At 41.1% G+C, this 23370-nt stretch overlaps 1 protein-coding gene across 1 annotated transcript; it reads left to right on the top strand.

Moving 5' to 3' along the window:
- Positions 1-262: 262 nt before the first annotated feature.
- trarg1a (trafficking regulator of GLUT4 (SLC2A4) 1a) lies at positions 263-19700 on the top strand. The gene is made up of 3 exons (XM_030394972.1): positions 263-1303; positions 16928-17054; positions 17613-19700. Exons 1-3 carry the CDS (start codon positions 884-886, stop codon positions 17621-17623), a joined length of 558 nt encoding a protein of 185 aa, XP_030250832.1. The 5' UTR covers positions 263-883; the 3' UTR covers positions 17624-19700.
- The last annotated feature ends 3670 nt before the right edge of the window (positions 19701-23370 follow it).

Below are 23370 nucleotides of genomic sequence, written 5' to 3'. Positions count from 1 at the left end.
GCCTAGGTCTATTGTGTCTCTAAGCTTACAATTGAAAATATTTAATCCTATCTCATGATATAACCTATATCAGACTTCTTTATGCGTTATTTAGGCATTTTGTAAAAAAAAAAAAAAGAAAGAAAGAAAGAAAGAGAGAAAAAAAAGAATAATCACATTTTAATTTAACATATTGTAATATTTGTTAATTAGAACGTGTCGGGGCGCTTTTATTTTGTGTTCCCTGACCGGAAGTACCCTGCTTGTTGCTAGGTAACTTGAGTTGTCCCAAGTTGAGTAGAGCGGGGCTGCTGCGGCTGGAGGACAGACGGAGCGGAGCAGAGAGGAGGAGAAAGTGTCTCATGTGCTGGTCTGGTCCTCTCTGACGGAGACGCTTCACTACAACTTGCTGGCGTTTAAAAAAAAAAAAAGCACACTTAAGAGTTTTTTCGGGGCCACTTTCCAAGGAGCACGACGGACTGAAGAGGGACAAGTGTTGGGACTGGATGAAGGCGGCGACAGGAGCTCCTCTGAGTGATCTGGTCCTCCCCGGGTGTCTGAGAGAGGAGGGGAGGTTGTCTAATCCGAGCCCCCCTGCGGGACGTGAGCCGACGTGAAGGAAGGTGAAGGGAAAAAGTGACCGAGGAGCAGGAATGATATCTACAGGAATTTCTTCATCTCCTCTCTGATTCGAATCCTTTCTCTCTCTCTTTTTTTTAAGGGGTTTGTGGTTGAGTTTTTCCTTTCAGATAATCACATTTCCCCTTCATCTCCACCACACCTTAAAAAAAGAGTTGTTGTGAAAAGTTATTATGGGATGCCGGTGTGTCCTTAAACCATTTTAAGATTCATTTTAAAAGTAACACTTTTTCTGATCTGATTTGACGCGACTGAGAACTTGAACATGGCCATCAACACGGACACCGACTTCCTCAAGTCCAACTTGGGTGAGGGTGGAGGAGGCGCTCCGCCCGCAGACGCCCAGGAGACGGAGAAACTCCTGGCGCTGACCGCCGAGCCCGGAGGCAACGGGGTGAAGATGACCACCTCCTTGTCCTCCTCCTTCGCGGTCAACATGGACAGCGACAAGGGCCCGGAGGCCGACCAGAACGGCCACAGCGTCGCCCTGAGGTCGGGTTCCGCCGGGCAGCTGGCCGCCGCCGCCCCCCTCTCCCCCTCCAAGGTGAGCCTGAGCCGCTCCTCCACCGGGAACGCTACCGTCCAGGAGACCCCGAAGCCCAAGGATTACCTCATCCTCGTCATCCTGTCCTGCTTCTGCCCCGTCTGGCCCGTCAGCATCGTCGCGTTGGTGTACTCCATCATGGTGAGTGTCACTTTATTAAAATGTGCATGTAGAAAAAAAAACTGTTCTGTGAGTCTGAGTGTATTCTGGGCAGTATGGATCAATGAGTGAATGATTGTAAATGTGATGAATTGACAACATGCTGATGAACATGTCTAAATCTGACATTAAAAGGGCCCCATATTTTGGAGAAATAATGCAAACTTAATGTTAATATGTACAATATTAATGAGGTAATGATACAAACTCAGCAATATTTACTTCTTCCATAAGTGAATAAACAAGCTACGCTCAGAGGATAAGAAGGTCCCAGGAACCCTGTTTGAAGCTACACAGGTGGCAGGGTCCGCCACATAAGTCAAGCAGTATGAAATTGTGTTTTCCTTTAACGTCAGTTTGTTTATTCAGCCATGAAGACAGAGAGAGTTTGTGCATTTAGTTTATTTAGGCATTAAAATATCAGTCAGAAAAGACATTTCTACTAAAATTTTCTCCCCAAAAACCCCGTTGTGCACCTTTTAAGAAAGGAGGAGCCGTCATTTAAAGAGTCAAAACTATGTTTATTTTACATGCATGCAAGTCTGTGATTTCAAACTTCATACACTTAGTAAAAAAAGGGGTAATATCTTTGTTGAGCAGTGTGTCAAAATTGGTAAAATTGTATGTTTGACACGAATATAATCTGGATCAGGGATGTGAAATTTGTATTACTGACTTGACAAACAAGACAAGCCGTCTCCAAAACAGCTTTTAGTCTGCAGTCATTTTTATGTTTTTATTACCTCCATGCCACTAGAGCCATACCGATACATTGGTTGGCTGTTATTATCTGCCAATGCTGCCAATATATTGATGCCAATATAATACCAAGATATCTTTTTATCGATGTACAGTAAATCTAGCTCAATATATGAAAAGTCATTTTTTAAGAGACTATAAGGCTGAAAAAAAAAATACTTGGGATCGTTCATAATTTTTAAGTTTTCATTTTCAGTGCACTGATGTCATTTTGTTCGATAAAGGTTATTGTTAACTTCTCGTATATCCTGCCTTTGTCAAAAGTGCTTGATAACCATGATTGACTGATCATCACCTAAAATGTGTGTTTCTCAGCTGAAATTTATTGATATCTATCTACTTATGCTGATCTGCTTCGGCCCTAAAAATCAAGTGTCAGTGGAGCGCTACATGCCACTATGTCACTTTGATGTTTTAGAGAAATGGATATACTGCTCATAATTCAGTGAGCTGAAGGTCATACAACTATTTGTATATCAATTTCCTTTTTGGGGGGGATATATCAATCATTTTTGATTAAAAAAAAAAAAAAAACACTATGAAAAACTGGCCATCATAAGTCAACAGAGCCCAGGGGGACATCTTAAAATGACTTAATTTGTCAGGCCAACAGTTCACAATCCAAGAGTGATCGATTTACAGCCAAATAAACAGATTAAAGCAGCGAATCAACACATTTCAGAAGCCAGAAGTGGAATCATGTGATAAGTCACGATCAAGGATTAATCAATTAACAGTCTCTCAGAAATGTGCCTTGTCTTTATATTGTCTATCCCGAGTCAATGGTATTTATTCAGACATTTACGTATTTAAAACTAATTGCACCTGGGGACATCCTTATTTATTTAAAAATGAAATAAAGAAGTTATGAAGCTGTTTCCTCCATCCTTTAAAGTAGCTCCAGGTCAGTGTTTTATATGAATCATTCCAAAATCCTCAAAATGATTATCATATTTCATTGAAGGAAAACGGGTCACCTCTTTAACTGCAGCAAGAACAGTGCAGTTGGCCCTGTGGTCCCTGATAAACTCATTAATATCAGGGAAGCACACACACACACACACACACCCCTCGGACTCAGTGCACCATCAGCTCTCCCAGTGCTGAGGCTTTAAACGATCTCTGGCCTGCTGCTGCTGCCACTCAGCTGCAGGTTGTTCTGTCTCAGAGACGCTGACACTTGATTAATCCTCCCCCTGAAAGTTTCAGGACACAGGAAACGCTGATACAAGATGCCGCGGAGACACTGAAGCCACAGATGCTGGATAAGCTCCCACTCTTCATTCAGTGAACGTTTTGTGGAGACACGGTCCTCAGTCAGTCCACTCCCCACACGGTCCACAGTCATACTGCAGCACACGAGTCCGTAGATTTATGTCAAGGGTGCGCTGTGTTAAAATTGAAAGCTCACACTTTGATGTTGTCACCGTCTGAAGTGGCGACAGGTCTGCAGTAAAATGGTGGATTTTATTGAGGGCTGTGAGAGATTGTTGCTCTCTATATCCATCAGCCAGAGATAAAAGGGAGAGACAACAAATCAAGATACTGCGAGAATTATCTTAGATAAAGATTAATGAAGATGTGGCGTGGAGGTCAAGTGTAACCTGATGAGCAAACATTGGTGTCACTTTTGAGTGGTGACCATACTTTATAGCACATGTGAATACATAAATTCTATTTTAGTTTTGATAAGCTTTGATTCATTTAAATAAATGTTGTTAAATTGTAAACCAGGGTCAAATCCCCTCGTGAATCATACTTAAGCCCTTTGTCTTTTGATACTGACAGGGCCATGCAATTGTCTGTGTGTGTACTTGACCTACAAACTCTTACAATTGAATTATGCTCAATTGCAGGTCAGAACTGTAATGGACAGATGTAAGTGTGTAGAGATTAAAAAGCAGGCTTTTTGGTTCTTTTTTCGAAGTTCAGACAGTTTTCACTAATTGAATTTATTGCAAAATCTGTGAAAGTATTGAGTAAAAAAAAAAGTATTGAACCACAAAATAAAGAATAACACCTAAGGGAAGGAGAGAACGTTTTTCAATAGGTTTGATCTTTTAACAAAGTTATTTTGTGAATTTGTATTAAATCCAAGGCTTTATGGAAGAGCAATGAAGGATTCAGTTTGGTTCCTACAGTATACCTTTTACAGCACTCATATTGAAGTCTGAACTGAGAAAACTGAATCGTGAACACATAAACTGTCATGTTGTTTAATTCTGTAGACTGCAGGAGTGATGAATGAAATATGACTCAGTGAAGGTTTGTTTACATCCTTGGAGCTGAGACAAAATATCGGAACCAATTCAGGCTTTGCCTCCGTTATCGAGCCAGAGGCCGTGTTACATCTGTTGGGAGTTTCTCCAATCTTGAATGCTGTCACCATGAGATATCTAGATCATTTCTTTTTAATTGGAGGGCATAAAAAAACTAAACAAAAAAAGCAAAGCTTGCACAAGAGGCGGAAACTGCAAACTATCATTCTTCACTTTTTATCAATTAACTCTGACGTCCCGAACCATTCTCTCCTGCTTTCTTTAACACAATAAAAGCTTTGAGCAGCACATTCAGGTGATAAATCACTGAATCCATTTGGCTCATCCAGATCTGTAACAACCAAAACCAAACCAAGCAAAATGCAAACAGAGGCAGAGAAGGCGATTCATTCTTAGCATACAGCACAGATAAATCCGGCTGCTGACTGACCTTTGCTCTAAGTGCCTGGCAGTATTCTACCCGGACTCGTTTAGCAGCATCAGTGGTAACTCTCCTGTGTACGGATTTTAACTCCTGTGGGCTGATGGCAGTGCAGTCTCTATTGGCACAGCCGTTTGTGTTTTTCAGCGCACTTTACTTCTGACACTGTACAGCAGCCAACACTCAGATCTACAGAGAAACAAGGCAGAGGCAATGCTGCAGCAAACCCATTAGTTCTGTAATATCACTCCTGTGGGCACTACACACCAAAGGGAATATCAGGCAGTATCCACGAGATAGCCTGTACTTCCCCGAGCCATCATCATGAACCCACTGACATTCACAAGTCAGCCTCCTGCTAATGGCACACAGAGTGTGTGTGTGTGTGTGTGTGTGTGTGTGTGTGTGTGTGTGTGTGTGTGTGTGTGGGTGTGTGTGTGTGTGTGTGTGTATGTGTGTGTGTGTGTGTGTGTGTGAGAGAGAGAGAGAGAGAGAGAGAGAGAGAGGCTCTGACAGAGGACATAAGAAACAAAAGTGAAGGAGGGAGAAACTGGAGCCGGCCGCTAACTCAATAGAAGGCGAGAAGAGTCAATTTAGTTTCTCTGCAGAGGGCAGATTGCAGCAGTTTGCCAAGTCTGTGGCAGTGCTCAACATCCTCCCTCTTTCCTGGACGTATGGAAAGGGGATACGAGCCTTGCAAACGAAGATCAAAACATCATTGGCTACAAGGGCAGATGGGTGCGAGAGAGAGAGCAAATGGCTATAAAGTAGTTCCTATCACTGGATTAGAAAGGAATTGAATCAGATACCGCAGTGATGTCAGATAAGTGCGAGTGAGTCAGAGCAGGAAAACAGAGGTTTTTACAACACGCGCTGTGAGCAAATGAATCAAAAGTAATGCGGTTGATACCACAAGATACGCAGCCCGAGAGTGCCGGCTCGCTGCTAAGTGCTAATATTTCCCTCGCCCATGTGAAATGGATACTGCTGGAAAGTTGAAGAGAGAAACAACAAACTGATGTTGAAATTGTATTAATGAGGAGTCGGAGGAAACTGCCCAGACTACAGGAAATTATACAAAGAAAAAACGAGAAAAGGGACGAACGTGTTTTTTGTTTCCCCCAAATGTAAACAGTAGTTAATGTGTCTGTGTACTTTGTAAAATATTTTTTACATAATTTAACATCTAATCAATCTCAGCTTTTAGTGGTTTCTAAGCGTAGTATGTCAGCTAATCAACATTTCATATATTGACAACTGATCTGTCTGCTTCACTGCCCTCTCTGGCATTAGCCAAGTCTGCTTTCAGATCCCCTACACATCTATGGAGGTTTTTTTTTTTAATTTTTCGTTGGATCATTTTGTTTTGTCGGCCAACAACTACTGCACACTCACATAAACCCTCCTTTGAGCAACAACAGGCAACTCATTTGAGCAGAAAAGCTCCAATAAATCTACCGTACACAAAAAGGCCCAGCACCAAACAGCAGATAGACAAAGTTATCGACTGGCCAGAGAGGGCAGTGGAGCATTTAGCAGCTTATGAACACGATATTTACTTGAGGAGTTGGTCGAGGCCAAAGCAGAGCTAAAAGGAGAATTAATTTTAAACTTCAGTTGTCAGCACACAAAAAAAACTCTAAATGAATGATAGTACTGCTCGATGTCTGCCTGAACTCTATTAGGTGCCAGTAGGTCAGCTTTGTGTTTTCAGGTTGTTCCGCTGTTCCCAGATGCCAAAAAATGTCAATGTATGCAGCTGGTACTGTTAAAATTAAAAAAGCCAAACAAAGAATGATGAACTCTTATGGCACGAAGAACAAATTACACAAATGACCTGACAACTGAAAGCAAACCGACTAAATACAGAAGGGACTGATTAACTTATGAAAAACAAGTGAAAGATAGCACGCTGGAAAAAGACAAAGGCAGGAGGTTTAACAAAACAGAGTATAGATAAACCCCGGAACTATGACATTATCCTTAAAACTCCCATAGTATGTTCATTTTCAGGTTCATACTTTTGATGGGTTTCGTTTCGTTTTGTTTTCTTCTGCTTGTCTGTGAGGGTCGAGGGGATGTTACCGCTTTTATCCCCCTTTTTCAAGGATTTTTGATGGGTGTCTACTAAAAAAGTGTACTTACTGTCAATTGCTGCAGCCCCTCTATTCACACTCTGTCTGTCTCTTTAGCCCACCTAGGGAAGCCTGGCCTTTTGTAATTGGTCCATGTTATTGTGGCGGCGACAGGGATGAAGCATCAGACAAGGCAGCTTTCCTTGTTTTAATCCCATAAATAACTTAAATGAACAATAATTAAGTACAATGTGTTGAGGCCTCATTTAGCCTTGTAAGACTCAGCATCTTTCCATTCTGGCAGATGGCGCCTTGCTAACAACGGGACTGCCAAAAAGTCACATCCATCATCATCCACCACCACTTCAGCAGCAGGACCACCTTAAAGCCAACTTCCAGCTGGCTACCGCCACAGATCTCTGACAGATGCTCTGGTGGGGAAGGCTTGCGGCTGGCAAACACGGAAGATGTGCAGTCAATTATGGGGATTGGAGAGGCAGGGGTTTTTACTGCCCCGACCAGCCTATCCCAGTAATGGGGAGGCCCAAACTGCAGGAGCATTATTGCACGCTCTGCAGATTTGCCTGTGAAATATGGACTCGCAGTGCTGCACTGGATGGATGACTCTGTGTGTGTATGTGAGTGTGCATAGGTAAATGACTTCTTATTAGCAATCTAATACCGCAGTCATGGTGGGAGAGCACTTCATACTGTAGTTGCCAATAATATGAAGCCTATCAGAGAGAAAACCAGAGAATGCTGCTCACACTGCAGAAGAAAACATAAAACCAGGGACTGCCGCTCGGATTGCAGTTGAAAACAGATTTATTTATTATTCGCTTAGTTTAACAAGTTATGATATTATCATTCTACAGTTGATGAAATAGAACATATAGAAAGGGTGTGCTGTCATGTTGTGGATTCAGGTAATTGCATTAGAGCACCACCCAGCTTTTTGAGGCGTGGGGGGATGGGTGCTATATACTGTATGCATCCTATAAGGGGGAGCTTTGATATTAGCATTGAATGAAAATGTAATAGCACCACAATAAATAATATTTACGTGTTGCTACATGTTCGTCACATTTTCTTTTTAATAGCTTTGTTATTACGGTAATTTATAACGCGGTAAGCAGAAATAGGTAACAACTGTCTGCCTTTTTATGGGATTCTGATGATAAGTTAACAGCCAGACAGTGCTTACAGTTTTACATCAGTGCAGTATTTTTTTGTATTCTCTTACAGTTTAATATTACCTTGCAAGGCAGCTGGATTTGCAAGATCACGTGATCGTGTCATCTTGCAAACCCATCTTGCCAGACTTCAAGCTGTGTGCTTGCTGAACCACAGTAGTTGAGGATGAGGATCTACTGGCAGCAATAGCCATGGTTTGGATGTGACGACCAGCGAGAAAAGGTCAGCGTAGATGCTGCTACAGCATCCGTTATATCAGAACTGGAGAGTGTATTTATTTGAAAGAAGAATAGCAATGGAGGCTTTTTTTGATGGAAAGGGTGTTTTTGCTTTTCTCTCAGCTGGCTTTGGTAACAGTGTGATTTGCCAGCTGGCTCCACTGGTAGTACATTCCTACTGTTGATCTGATAGGTAGGAGTTAGCCCGTGGTAGACTGTGAGAGGCAGCTGTTTCAACTAAGACAGTAAACACAGTAAACATTGGATCTAGTTAACATCAATAGGTTAGCGTTGTCACTGTCACATTGTGAGTGTGTCACCATGTTTCTCTAGTTTGTTTCATCATGTTTTTACAAATTCAGTTTGAAACCACGTTGAGGATGTGAGGGACTCTTTTTGTCTGCTGATCACTTTATCATCTAATTTTCTTTTGACCAACACATTATGCTGCTAATAGCACCATGCTCTGTTTATCTTGATAGCTTTGCAACAGACTAAATTGCGAAACTCATATTACAGATGTGCAACATAGAATGAGGCATAGCATATGCCATTATGACTCTGGGTTTTTGTAGGGCTTACCCCAAGTTAGCATATTTGAACTGTGTGTTTCCAGTTCACAAGCCAACAAAGATATAAATACGATTAAAATTTATAAGCTCCAAGCTGTTAGAATGCATTTTATAGCTTCCAGAATGAGAGCTTTGCCTTCATGGGTCTGACAGATTTGATCATCTGACTACATTGAGTGGTCTGAAATTTTAATGGTGATTCTAACGTAACAAGACTAAGTCTAAAAGCCTTGTTAGCAGCCCCTAGAGGCCGCGACGCTCCTCACACCCATCCAGACAAAAGTGGTTAAAACCGGCAGACTTCGAGACCAACCAAGCAGCATTGTTTTTTCTCTTTAGGGGCTTAGAAATGACTACAAGTACTTAATTATAAAATATTTGTCAACATTTAATTTTGAGAACATTTTTAAATTAGGGTTTCTGTGTTCCAGGCTACAATGGAGAGGCATAACATGGTAAAAAAGATGAAAATTAACCCAATGTTTAACAGAAAAAAATTAGGGCGTATTGATGCAAACAAACCATTTTAATTGGATCAAAATGGCCACAGTGACGGACATAACTATATACTAGCTCGTGGTACTGTACAGTGTCCCTCTCCACCAGGCTGCTGCTGGCCCTCCATTATTAATGACAAGAGAGAAAGGGAGCACTTACTGACTTACCAGCCTCCACCTGCCTCTGCTGAACACATGAACCACAGAGAGAGAGAGTAATGTGTGAGAGTGTGTGTGTGTGTGTGTGTGTGTGTGTGTGCGTGTGTGTGTGTGTGTGTGTGTGTGTGTGTGTGTGTGTGTGTGTGTGTGTGTGTGTGTGTGTTTATGTGTGCACTGGTAGCACAATGAACACTGGACAAGACACTTTGAGGGTAGAATTTCCCATTCAGAAAACAAATATGACCAAGCTTACTCTTGCTGTGAATCAATATAGACATTCATCAGCCAGAAGAGGAGCCTCCCACTAACCACACACACAGACACACACACACACACAGACGCACAGTAAATCTCTTGCTGCCTTGAGGCTAACATAAAAAAAGCTGAGTATATTGAACAAGAATGCTGACATTGAATTTCTCTCTTTCCTTTTATTTTTTTTGGTTTGGATGTAGAATATTATAACTTATTCAAATCTTTTTCATTAACATTTTCTCTCTTAGCCGGCTAAATAGGCAGTGTTTTCTGAAAGAGGCCTTTCATTGATTGAAGGTGCTGATGTTGCCTTTCTCTGTGATGTGAGTCCGGATCAATACAGGCTCTAGTGGGACTGTGTTTGGACCATAGCTTCACATTGCAGGTCCTGGAAGTGAGAAGCTGAAGTGTGTGTGAGTGAGAGAAGAAAATCTCTTATTTTAGTGTCGGGAGCCGAGATTGACACGTGCATTGATTAAGCCTTTGTGTCTTTTCACTGTCCTGTAGCGTTTTCATGCTTTTGAAGTAATGTGAATTAAAGGACCAGTGTGTAGGATTCAGGGGGCCCTCTCAACGAAGTCAACTAAAACTGAGAACTGTTTTGTATACTTTTCCGCCATGTTGCACCAACATGTTTCTACAGTAGTCCTGACTGGACAAACCAAACACGGTCCTCAGGGTGGGCCTTTCAACGTTTTCATGTTTTTAGCTGCCACTGTAGGAGGTTGTGTTTTCACCCGCGTCAGTTTGTTGGTTCGTTTGTCAGCAGGATTTCACAAAAACTATTAAAAGGATTTCCACAAAGCTTGGATTGAGGAGTTTCAACCCAGAGTAGACGGCATTGACGGAGTTATACAGTCTACTCAGTGTCATTCTAATTTGAGTATGCTCCTTGAAGTGGAAACAGGATCTCTAAGTGGTATTTTTGTTGCCGCCGCTGTCACAAAGACAACTGGATCCTTTGAGTTTTCCTAGGAGTCGCAACTACCAATAACACAATGACAAAGCGTGAGTTTCGTCATCTGTTTAGTTTAGAATGGAGATGGTAATGTTGCCAGTCAGTCTACTTTTTCCCAGGAGATGTTATGCCTGGTGTTACACTGCATACTGTAAGCCAGGTTTTGAGGGAACCAATCTAAATATCACTATTGTCATTATGAATGTTTGAACCATAATGATACTTTGAAGGGGGGAAAAAGAGGCTATTGCCAGTTTTATAAAATCAGTATACATACACCCAATTTAAATTAAATATACTGAATCAGATTGGAAAGTAAGTGTTCTCAATGTTGATTTAAAAAAAAAGTCATTCCCTCCAGTGCAGCACCCCAGGGTTTGCACCATCCCCACCCACCTGCACTGACTGCAATGTGGGATCTGACTCCACCAGAGACAGCCTGGAGACAGAGAGGCTCATGGGAGTCGGAGGATGAAGTCACTTGTAGAGATCTGTCTCTCTCTCTCTCTCTCTATATATATATATACATATATCTAACTCTCTATCTCTCTATCTCTCTCTGCAGTGTAATCTTATCTTATACTGAGGCAACCCCAGCTCTGCACCCTCAGTATTGACTGCGTGATTGAGAAAAGAAGAAATGCAACATATTGTGGTTTAAAATGCATTTTTTAGGATTTTCTATAAACATCTCTGAGGTATTTGCTCAGGGAGTCCCTTCCATCTGTCTGTTGAAATTTAAGGAGCAATACCAAACCCCACCTCTTAAAATACTAAATGGAAATGGAAAAGATGTGCTCGTATCACGACAAACTAAACTTTTTCCTCAAAATAACGTCTCACCTTGACTGCACTCCATGTCACATCTGCTCTAATTACAACTCCCTCTCCTCATGTCATCTTTGCTAGGATTCTCCCATCAGTGATTCAATTAGACTCATTCATCGAGGGTTCATGTACGAGGTAAATCATTGGATAATGATGTCTTTGTGCAGCTGAAGTGGCTTTAATAGGCCACATTTTGTCCTTGATACATTCATTTCAGGATATGTGGAGTGATTATTCCATGTAATACCACTCTATATGGAGAAACACACCCCTACTTAAATAAAGCTGTGTAATTTAATATAGATGAGAGGAATGGGAGGTCCATTTCCTGCTGTGCTGCACAAACACAGCTTCCAGTTTAAAAAGACACATTCAGCACCACGGACAGCTCCTAAAGATTTCATCAGACACAAGAGCGAGCACACAGCCTCGCTGCTTTCTTTTTCTCTCTCTCTCTCTCTACAACATGTGACATTAAGTAAAAAACATAAAGCACAACTGCATTGTAATGATATAAGGACAGCAAAACAGGCATGATTTCCATCTTAAAAGGACGATTAGCCAGCAGCTAATTCATGTCTGCTGTTCCTGGGCAGGTAGTGAAAAAAGAAGAGAACAGCAAATTCGCTGCATTTAACAGTGCAATATGTAAAAGTCCATCAGAGTAACTTTAAGTTGAATCAGTATGATAGAATATTTAAGCAAGACAATCATGGGAAATTACAGTGTTGTGCTTATTGCAGCCAGAGTCTCCAATGTTTGTAGGTAAAGCATCCCACTTCTCCGCCACTGTACTTAAAAGCAGCAGATTGACCAGATGCTGTTATTCTGAACAAGCTACCCCATCACTTCTAATAGATTCTCTAGTCTGAACAACCCTGCCACAGCTGGAATGGGTCAGACATTCTCTAAGACGGGTTCCGCAAAAAACCCAATAAGAAGTTGTTGGAGTGAGGTAATTGCCATATTGTATATGTACTGCATCAGGTTTATAATTATTATTATTTATTTTGCTGAAAATGCCAACCTTTTGTTACATATCACAAGCTTAAATTTTAAATATGACAATGAAAACACTCTACTGGTTATGTCACGTACAGTTTTTTTTTACCAGGACTGTAGAAGTAAGGTCCACAGACAGTGAGGATTTGGAGAAACTTCACACAAAAAAGCTAAGTCCAACCCAAAATATGACGACAGCTACATAAAATTTGGTTTCATGGTGACAAGGGATGCGATTGCTCTGAATCCCTTTGTGTGTGTCGTGTGGGGCGAAGTTAGCTAATGAGGCTTCCAAACATGAGTTTGTGACCAGGTTTTGATGCAACAAGACAGCAAAAGATCACAGAAACAGCTTTGTCTAGTGGACGAAGATAACTGATGCTTGAGGCTCTTTGAATTATTTAGATTAAGTTGTTAAATGCGGTATATTAACCTCACAGTAATTGTGGGCAATAGGTCAAACTTTTTGCAGCCTAATAACTGTGTGAGCACATTTTTTATTGTTTATGATTTGAATACTCAAAGCACTTCTTAAGTTTGGTCATGCGAGTTGAAACCACAAGAACTTTATGGATGTGAAGTTGACAATCTGCTGAGCCTTCTGTTTTTTTGTTTCCATAATGTTGTAATATTGATACTGAATATTTGGTTTGGGTGTTTTCTGGACCCCCGAGGTGTACTGACAGTCATGAAATACACAATGAGCTGATTTTTATTTTTTTTACAAAATAAACTGCTGGGGGGAAAAATATTCTATCCTTTAAAAAGTCGGGGATGCACATGAGCTTTGTAACATGTGCTCTTCACCTTCACCTTCTCTCTCTGCTCTTGGTTTTAACACAGAGTATGAGTGACTCTTTTCTAACACTGTTTTCCCTCGGAGTCTGACCTCTGAACAGGCCCAGTTGATCATGTCATGGACCCAAAAGGTAGTAAAAGCACCCCCCCCCCCCAACAGGGATGCTGACCCAGGCTGAAACACACCAGCTGGTATTGTGTGCAGAGTCCAAGTAGCTGGAGATTAAAAATTGAGTGAGCGGTGAATGTCCTTCCTGGTAAGTTTGACCTCCTGGAAACATGCTGTATTATCCTATTAAAAAAAACAACCTGGTAGATGGTGACACTGCTGGCACAAAAGGCTGGTCAGATGCCCTGCAGCATTTAAATAATCATTATAAAGGGGCTCAGTGAGACATAATCAACGCCATCACACCACCACCAGACCGCGATGTTTTGACTCTGCGTGACGGATGTGTCGAGTCACACAACCAGAGAGAGACAGCAGGAAGTGAAATTCACCAGAGCAGGCATTGTTTTTCCAACTCTCCAGTGTCCGATGTTGTTGTTGTTGTTTCTCTCCTCGGTACGACCTGTACTTCTTGTTTACTGCGAAAAGAAACTCTGTGTAGTCATTAGCCGTCACACTGGGTTTGTGTTTGGACACAGAACAGAATAGGTCATGCATTCTTAATATTATAATATTAAGGAGTTTTATACCACAAATGCTTCCCTCAGTGAACTAATTGCAGACGTTGTGATGCTCTGCACGCTTCATTTTTGCTGATTTTAATCTCTAACTTGACTTTATTTACTTTTCTGTCATGTCTGTTATGTTGCATTACATATGCACACAACTCTTGTCTTAAAGGTGTTTTGGGGGCGTGGCTGAGGGCAGCAACTTCATACATGTGATATCAGATGCTGACAGTTTGAAGGCACAGTTTCTTATCATGGGCTGCGGCCATTTTTCTCCATTGTTTTTACAGTATCAATATAACACCAACACCTGTTTGATTAAAAGAAAGCACCTTTAAAGTAACATTATGTAGAAATTGGCATTTTTAGTGAATATCAACATTTTATAAACTAAATCTTTGTTTTACGTCAAAATCAATAACGAGTTTTTAAGAATCAAACTGTGTGTGTGTTTGTGTGTGTTCGCTTTTCTGCTCTTGTGTGTGTGCCTTGCACAGCGGTGTGTGTGTGTGTGTGCGGAACAGTATCACAAATTATAAGCAGCCTCAACAAATGCAAACCAAGGTTAATAAGACGATAGCCACATCAGCCGTTTGAGATTTGTTGTTTAGGGTCTCTCATATATAAAAGCATTGCGCGAGGATTGAGGATCCATCCGTCATGGCTCACACACATACACATAAATCACCCTGTCTCCATATCTGCAGCTTACATAAAGCAATATACATACAGCATTAAGTTGATCTACGACCCCTTCACAGCGCCATGCTGATGTGCTCCATCCAGTCGGCTCCACAAGTCACATTCTTCCATCAACCCCAATACAGCTATCTGAAATAGACCATTTGACTGTTCACGGCTGGGTATAAATTATTGTTGGTATTTTCCCTTAGAGGAAGGAGAAGTCAACATTACTGTACTATATGCGTTCCGTCTCCCTTTTAAAATAACTCGGCTGTCGATTTACAGAAAACCTCCTGATAAATATTTTAACTCTCTGAGAGCTGCTGGAGAGAGTCGAGCCCCCACATGTGCTGTGGAGGGAGCGGCCTCTGGGAACCAAACTCGATATCCCTTTAATTTGTGGTGTTCATTTTATGTTGCTCTGGTAGTGTCAATATGATTCATGGACATATGAAGGTTTTTCTTTGTTGCTGGAGGCTTATATTGATAAACTTAAGCTCTCTGGGGAGTTGTCTTTATAATCTTTATTATAAGTCACCGGATATGTGAAATATGAGTGTCATATCCAGGGTTGGGTGGTAATGGACCACGTGTCATTTGATTAACAGGATCGATTCACAGAAAATAAATTACTACGATCAGCCCAGATTACATTTAAAAATATGTGTATTTAGATGCCAAGTCAAAGATTACTTGATAACATTTTTGCATAAGCGTAATTTGATTTGAATGACTGCAAATGAAGAAGATGTGGAATACATTAATTTGCACTAAGAATGTTTTAAAAGTGCAATATTATCAATGTTTGATGTTTTGAAGTAATCAAAAAGTAGTCAGATGGGATTACATTTATTTGTGATCCAGTGGGTAGGTGATTACAAAACTTAATTTGTATTCAGTTAATGACTACATTTGAAAATAATCTGAACAACGCTGGTCATAAATAAATACACGATAATGATAAATAATAATAAACAATAAATACAGAATCAACTCACAGTAAAAATATAGAAATGGTGCAGCTAAAGGAGTATGCTTGTTCTGATTTGGAGCCTTTTTTTGCACTTCTACATTTATTATTGGCATATGTAATGGTTTACATCTTATAGGTACGTATATGTGGTCCATTTCTTTCAGAATTTTACAAGTGGGTCATTTTGTAGACATAGGCTGAAGGATTTTAAGCAGATATTCATCCTGAGCTATGAGCTTGTCTGGAATTTTGCCCAGGTTTAGTATGAGAAGAGAGCAATCGATTCCAATTTTAAACATTTTCATTATGGTAAATGTTCTGTTCTTATACTCCACCCCTTCACACACACACACACACACACAGTTTTGTTCACCTGGGTTGGACTGATCAGTCACTAAGAATGACTGTATTTTGGTAATATTTCACACTTTTTCAGGTCTTTCTTTATATAATCTTTGTATAATCTACCATTGAGGGTGTTGGTGTTAACACCGTATCCTTCTTTAAGCAATGAAAAAGTCTAACCTGGAGTATTCTGTGTGGATTAATGACTAAATTGCTGTTCTGTGGAGTGGAGGTGGATCCATACATTTATAATCCCATGTTCCCTCAAAAGCTTTATCCTGGGTGTTTCCTCTGAACCAAATTATAAGGGTCAAGTCCCCCAAATATTAAGGTTACAGATGGTTCAATAAATGACCTGATGCAATATATACATCTAATCAAGTACCTTCTGTGTGATCTATCACCCCTTAAAGTCGAATATTACCTTCCTTATCTGTAATCTAGCTATCTGATTGCCGAGAGTAAAATGTACTTCTCGTGCTCTGAGAGATATGAGTCTTGCCAAAACAACGCTACTTCTGCCACTAGATAAAGTACCACATTCACAGCGAGCGTTATTACCCTGTATTCCCAGCAGTGCATTAAATTTTACCCGAGGTCTTTTATGCTTTGATTGCCCATTGCAACGGAAAAATATTACCCCACTGTGGTATGGTTGGATGTACAATTATGTAAACCGGTGCTTTGCTTAAAGGTGCACAACGTAACTTTTTAGTCCAATGTTCTTGAACTGTCAGACTTCTGTGATCTTTTTGTTTTCATCCCACCATAACTCAAATACAAGCCATGTTCACAAAGATATGGCTTTAAAGAACATCAAATCTACAATCTGACTAAGGCCTGTTAAAAAAAAACATCATCATTCAGGTGTTTCTTCCTGCTAACACCCTGTGCTGTTTGTGTGTCCCCAGTCCAGAAACAGTCTCCAGGTTGGGGACATCGACGGGGCCAGGAGGCTCGGCCGACTGGCTCGCCTGCTCAGCATCGTCTCCATTGTCCTGGGCGTTGTCGTCATCGTCGTCTACGTCTCAGTTTCAGGTACAAGAACAAAGCCAGGGCGGACACATCTCAAAATACAATGATGTGAAAAAAAATGTTTTCCCTGTACATGTTGACTCACCACAGCTTGCTATTAACTCACATTTAAATATTTGGTGAAGCCTCCAGTGTGCTGTGCTTCAATATAAATTATGTTTACAGTATAGTAAGGAGAGAAACATTTGGGAAATGATGTACGGTGTGTGTCCACTCACAAACACACACGGGGCTTTTACAACAAGTGTTCAACAACAAAGACTGCATTACGATTACAGGGTGATATATGACACCACCACACAAGCATGAGATGTGTATTTTTTTTCTACGTCCAAACTCAGCACATTTCCAAGCTGTGTGTGTGTGTGTGTGTGTGTGTGTGTGCGTGTGTGTGTGTGTGTGCAGATTGATTTAGCACTGCAGCGAGTGCAGCAGGCTGACTGTGCAGCGAGGGCGGCTACCGCTCACAGCCTTCGACACTTTGAGCTTCAGCAGCCAAAATAATGAAGCCATCTCGGTGCCGTACCTGACGTTTTCTCTCCTCTGTCTCTTCTATTGCAGCAAGCAAATGACACGAAGGAGCCGAGGGAGGAACGTGAACCATGAAAGCCAAACAACGGGTGAATGAAACAAGGGGGAAAGAAAAAAAAGCCTATTCCAAAATAAATAAATAAACGAGTAATACGATTCTTGAGTTCATGCTGTATGGTAATTAAGTCGTGACCACCCTCAGAATGCGAAAAAAAAAGATAAGTAACTAGTGAGAGTAGGCACCGCAGCAAGTAAACAAATGAAAAAAAATCCTTCAGAGATGCATGCATTAGAATCCAGTAACATTTGCTTGACAAAAAAAAAACCTGATGTAGAATTGTTCAGGTGAAAACAGAGGACAAAAGTAAATGCAGATATGTGTGTGGTCAGGAGGACTCATAAATGTCTCCTTTTGGAATAATGGACTTCTTAAAACGAAGAGGAGGATCCACATGTGAGGACAGCGGACGACTGCGATGGGGCTCCTTTGGGAAGAAGAAGAAGAAGAACAGCCTCTGGGTTTGGACTGCCAACAGCTGCATATAATCCTCATATATTCCTTACTGAACCTCTTGCATTCAAAAGCATATACAGCTACAAATATATTTGAAATATGGATATATGAATATAAATATATATAGATGTACATTTTCTAAAAACGTTTGTATGCCAAGTGGTGCTGGGTTTGTTAAGACTGTCACAACGGCTGCTCCGCCTGCGTTATTAGTGGAGACAAAAAGGGTTTGTGAAAAAGGGGGCAGGGAACACATTTTAAATTTTTGTTATTTATTATTATTTTTTCAAACTGAACAAAAAAAAAAAAAAAATAGAGACCAACTGCATGCCCTGAATGTAGATAACCAAACTTCTGCCTTCCGTTTTGACTGTTATTGTCTCTTTTTCTTATCGAGGTGTCGGGGAGGCGAACAGGTTTTGCACATACGGGAGTGATTTGTGTACATTATGTGAGCCGGGCCACTGTAGAATGTGGCCTTTGTTGTCTTCAAAAATCTCTTTGCTGTGTGCTGGCAGAAGCTGAAACACATGCCAAACCTCCTACCATCTTTAAATTCCTATATGTTCCTTTCACATGCTTGATTCTTTTTCACAAAACCTGATTTAGTGGCTAGCTCCTTTCATTTATTTCTTATCAATAGTACCTTGAACTACCTTTCTACACCATAGCTCCCCATTCTTACATTGTTATACGTGGACTGTTAGATGCCATTGTTTCACTGAATGTTTTCTTGTCCGCTCCTTGTACTGGTATGAAAATGTAATTTATATGGGAAAATATATATGCAATATGTACGCATGCTACGGGCCAAACGGGCTCACACACATTTATTTTTTTGTAAATGAACAGCCTGGTGAGTTTGCGTTTGACCGAGTAACAACGGATAGCATTTAAAAACGATCTTTCTTTCAAGTCCGAGCACGGCAGATTGATGACACAGGACTGTTGTATTGACACATCACAGGCTACAAGCACAGGTGACGTCACTGTTAAGACCATGTAGCATTGTTTGAATCCACAGCTGTTTTCTTTAGGTGCTTTTTTTTGTCTTGTGCAAATCAGAAATCATCTGGACTAAGTTCCTTTTTTTTTTTCTTTAGTTCCGGTGGTTGTTTGTTCAAGGGCTCATACAAGAGGAGAAACACCAGCTAATTACAACTGATAAAGGGTGAGACTTATCAAACTATGCAGCTAAAGTGATTCTTCCAAGTCCTAAACTGAACATCACTGCAGTCACGTGAAACGTTAACACTGTATAGCACAAAGTTCTGTGCAAAAAGGGGTTTTTATCAATTCCTTTGCGATTCATTGTTATATATATAAAAATAATAATAAAAAAAAACACATTCTTTATCCAAACATCTGAAAGCAGCAAAATCCAAAGAGTACAAAACAAATTCTCCATTTCTGAAACTGGTGTTTAAGAGCCCAGTGTTTCGCCTGTAAGCTCTGCTCTGTCAGTAAAACAATTTGAACCTTCATTTCATTCCTGTATATTACTGTTTTCCTTTTCCAGTATACTGTATGTGCCAGTTTCACAGTCATCTGTGTGGTGTACATTTTGCATGTCTGGAATAAATGTTACCATGCATGGTCCAAGATTTGCCTTTCGATGATGCCGTTCATGAGTTTGTTTGTTTATGTGCCGACAGTCCACTGCTGGAGAAACAGCATAGACCAGCACCAAAACATAACATATGCATATGTTGCTGTTTTTTTCCAGCAGAGTCTCAAACAAGCAGAAATGAGTTAAAGGATAAGCTCACCCAAAATTTTAATTCCGCCATTATCTACTCACCCTCACGTAGATGGTGAGTTGGAGGAAGTTTTTGTATAATCCACAAAACAGTAGTAGTAGTTCACAACTTCAACACATGGTTGAGCTCGCCGAAACCACTTCAGACTAGGGGTTCACACTAATGCTTTTAGCTTAGCAGCTACAGTGGAGATTTCAGCTAAAACAAGGGGCCTAAATATTTTGAAAATTGGCCGATTGTGCCTCCAAATCTTTACCACCCATCATCTTGTCAGCTGCTGATCAACTGGGAAGCTGTGAAATGACAACAATTTGTCAGATTACCTACATTTATACGACTTGTGACGTGGTACACACCCAGAGGAACATTTTACTGCTCAGAGCTTGCTCCTTTATGGCTATGGAGCCGTATAGGAGCTCAATGAGAGTTCTCATTTCAGTCTCGTTGTAAGTTAGTCTTTTTTGGTCTCAAACATTTCTCATTTGTTTCTCCTAAAATTCCTTAGGAGCAATAGGTGAGACTTGAGACTTTACCACTTAAACCTTGCTCCTTTCCAGCACTGGGGAGACATTCTGAAACTTCATTGAGAGCTTGATGAGATCTCCTTTGAAACTTACAGGGAGCCCAAGTTGAAATTTTCTGCACCTGTTTCTCAGGAGAAACAATTGAGAAACAGGAGAAATCAGCCACAGCCTCACTTTAGTCTCACATAGATCTCATAGTTGTCTAGGAGAAATGAATGAGACACTACTGAGATCTCTTTTCCAATTTTCGTTTCCTCTGGGCAGCAGCATTACATCACCCAACATTCGCTCGCCTACCCTGAGCATGACGTTGGAAGAAAATGGCCACCGTGTGAATAGCAATAGTGTACTTCTGAAGAGGCTTTTGTGAAGAAAAAAAAACACATGGAGAATGTCCTCAATGATGCAATATGTTAGCAGGTAAAAAAAAAAAAAAAAAAAAAAAAAAAGATCAAAATTATGTAAGTAAGCGTGTCTTTCACTTACCTCAGCATGAGAGCTACATCTGTAAAATGTCTCCACATTTGCAAGTGTGCTATTTAAGCATAACAAATGAATCACAGATTGATTTTACTTTCCGTTAAGGCTGCAGTCTGCAGTGCTGTTGTATTGGATTACACTATAATGTACAGCTGTTGCTTTTATTACATCTGAACCATCTGCGTTCCAGCAGGTCCTGAGACACAAAACACCATTCATCATGGCCGCCACTACTATGGGTTGCAGATGGCCTTGTGGGGAAAAAACAGGTTGCAAAATGAAGAATTCATGACAGATTTTGCACTTTTAAACCACCAACACACACACACGCACACACACACACACACACACAGTAGAGTAGTGGTCTGATGCAACACCATGAGCCTGAAAGATAGCAGCATCTTTTCTACTTGGCAGCACTTTTTCTGGCTTTCAATTTTCAAAACAATGCTGGCTGGTTTGCTAAAAAAAGCTTTAAAAAAAAAAAAAAGAAAGCCTTTTAACTCATCAATAATCACCTCAAGAAAACAAAGTGATAGGAGGCCATCAGGTGACTGAAGCATCACAAAGCAGCATTACCAAAATCTGCTTTATATAGCCATCTGATTTCTTCACAGAAACAGAGGACCAGGCGTTTTATTCTTACAGCTATTCTTCAGCTGCTGTGAATAAACAGACTCTGTGCTTGTCAGGAGTCAGAGCGGCGCAACCCCTCTAAGTGAGAGGATCTGGTGCTTAGTTCTGCCTGGGTGGCGCTCAGTTTGAGTGGCTGAAATATTCAGGAGTTCGACGCATCAGCACCTCTGCAGCCTAGCGGACAGCGTGTACTCATGTCCTGGACCAAATTTAGACTTCGGCCCAGGGTTTCCCTCCTAAAGCAAGTGAGACGTTTCAAGACAGGACAGAGAACAGGCGATTCCTTACAAAAAAAAGAAAAAAAACTTCCAGATAAGTTAACAGACAGTTTACAGAGACTGCAGCCTGCTAGGTTTTTGTGAGGAAGGCATCAGACAGAGGGAATGAGGACAAGAAACCAAATTTATCCCCTTCAGTCCCTTGAAGTGCACTTATTATATTTGGATTCCAGTCGAGCAACAGCCTGACGCGGTGAGACAAAAACGCATTGATGTTTCTCACACGGCCGCCTTGCTTTTCACAGTCCCACACCCCCGCCAACAAAGTAAGACTTTAATCTAACGGGTCAAAACCCAGTCTGCAATCATTCCCGTCTCACATGAACGCTTTAGTTCCCACCTTCAAATGCACGTGTCGCTTTGTGTTCCAGGTGGACGGAGATGAAACAGCGGTTGATGGGCTCTGCCTGGTACACTATACTGAGAAAGGTGCAGAATGGTTAACTCCTTCAATAGCCCATTATCAAAGCAGTGTTTCCATTCCTCTTCCATAGAGACGCAGAAGTAGAGCACTGCTTTTGATTTCACCCCTTTCATCTCAAATCCTTATTTCCAACCCCCCTTGTCAAAATAAATCTAGGCAATGTACATTCCTGCAAACCGGCACATTAACTCATGGTCCATTTCTTTAGGTTTGATCTTAAGTTTTATCTTGTGTCAACTCTATGCTTATGCTCAGATTAGGTTTAAGGCTTCATCTTAAACGTGAGCATGTGGTTATCTTGCCACAAACACTTTTCGAACCTGAGTACCGTGTCATGACTGCCATTAAGGGATCCCATCAACAGTCTGCCAGCTAGCAAAACAGTTGGAGCCTCTTGTATAAGTGACCAAAGAATCAGAAGATTTTAACGCTACTTTTGAGATCTAAACATTCACACATTTGGTTGCCGATTTCATACACCAATCAACCACAACATTGATGATCTTGTTACAATGCTCTGCTCTGCTGGTAAACCTTTGGTCCTGGCCTTAATGTGGATGCCGCTTGAATTCTGTGGCAGACCAAGTCCACCCTGTCATGGCAAAGGCACTGACTGATGACAGTGGTATGGACGTGCCAGAATAGTAGGATGCATGGATGCCCCACCGCGGATTGGACTTGGCCCTGACTGGGTGAGGCATGGACAAGCCTTCTGGGGGCGTCACGTGGTGTACCAGGGCATTGGCGGCAGATCCCAGGTTGTGAGGTGGGGCATCCATAGATTGGACTTGTTTCAGCATATCCTACAGACACTCATTGGGATCGGGCAAATGGCATGCAATGACTGGCAAATTCGGAGGCCAGCTCCACACCTTGAGCCTCTATGTCAAATTAATCGTCGAGTGACATCATGAAGAGAGCCCAGAAACCACAACATCTACATGAATATCAGGACCCAAGATTTCCCTGCAGAACACTGTATTGTCACAAGATGCTCAATGGTACTTACTTACAATCGTTGGTCCTTTTCATGCATTGTGCATTTCACTTGTCTGACAAAGATTACAGAGAAAGTTACTGGAAACTGGACTGTGATTACTTTTGCTATCAATCCATCTACTGATTATTTCTGTTGATTAATCTTTGCTCAAGATGTCAAGAATGTTGAGACG

Source organism: Sparus aurata, chromosome 2 (assembly GCF_900880675.1).
Source record: "Sparus aurata chromosome 2, fSpaAur1.1, whole genome shotgun sequence".
Taxonomy (NCBI): Eukaryota; Metazoa; Chordata; class Actinopteri; order Spariformes; family Sparidae; genus Sparus; species Sparus aurata.
The sequence above is the reverse complement of the archived record's forward strand: the minus strand, read 5'-3'. Positions and strand labels throughout refer to the sequence as shown.

What these genes read in the sequence shown, in the direction of transcription:
- trarg1a (XM_030394972.1), top strand. Translation starts at nt 884, where the DNA reads ATGGCCATCAACACGGACACCGACTTCCTCAAGTCCAACTTGGGTGAG. An exon ending in CGTTGGTGTACTCCATCATG is followed by an intron (nt 1,304 to 16,927) that starts GTGAGTGTCACT and finishes GTGTGTCCCCAG; the next exon opens with TCCAGAAACAGTCTCCAGGT.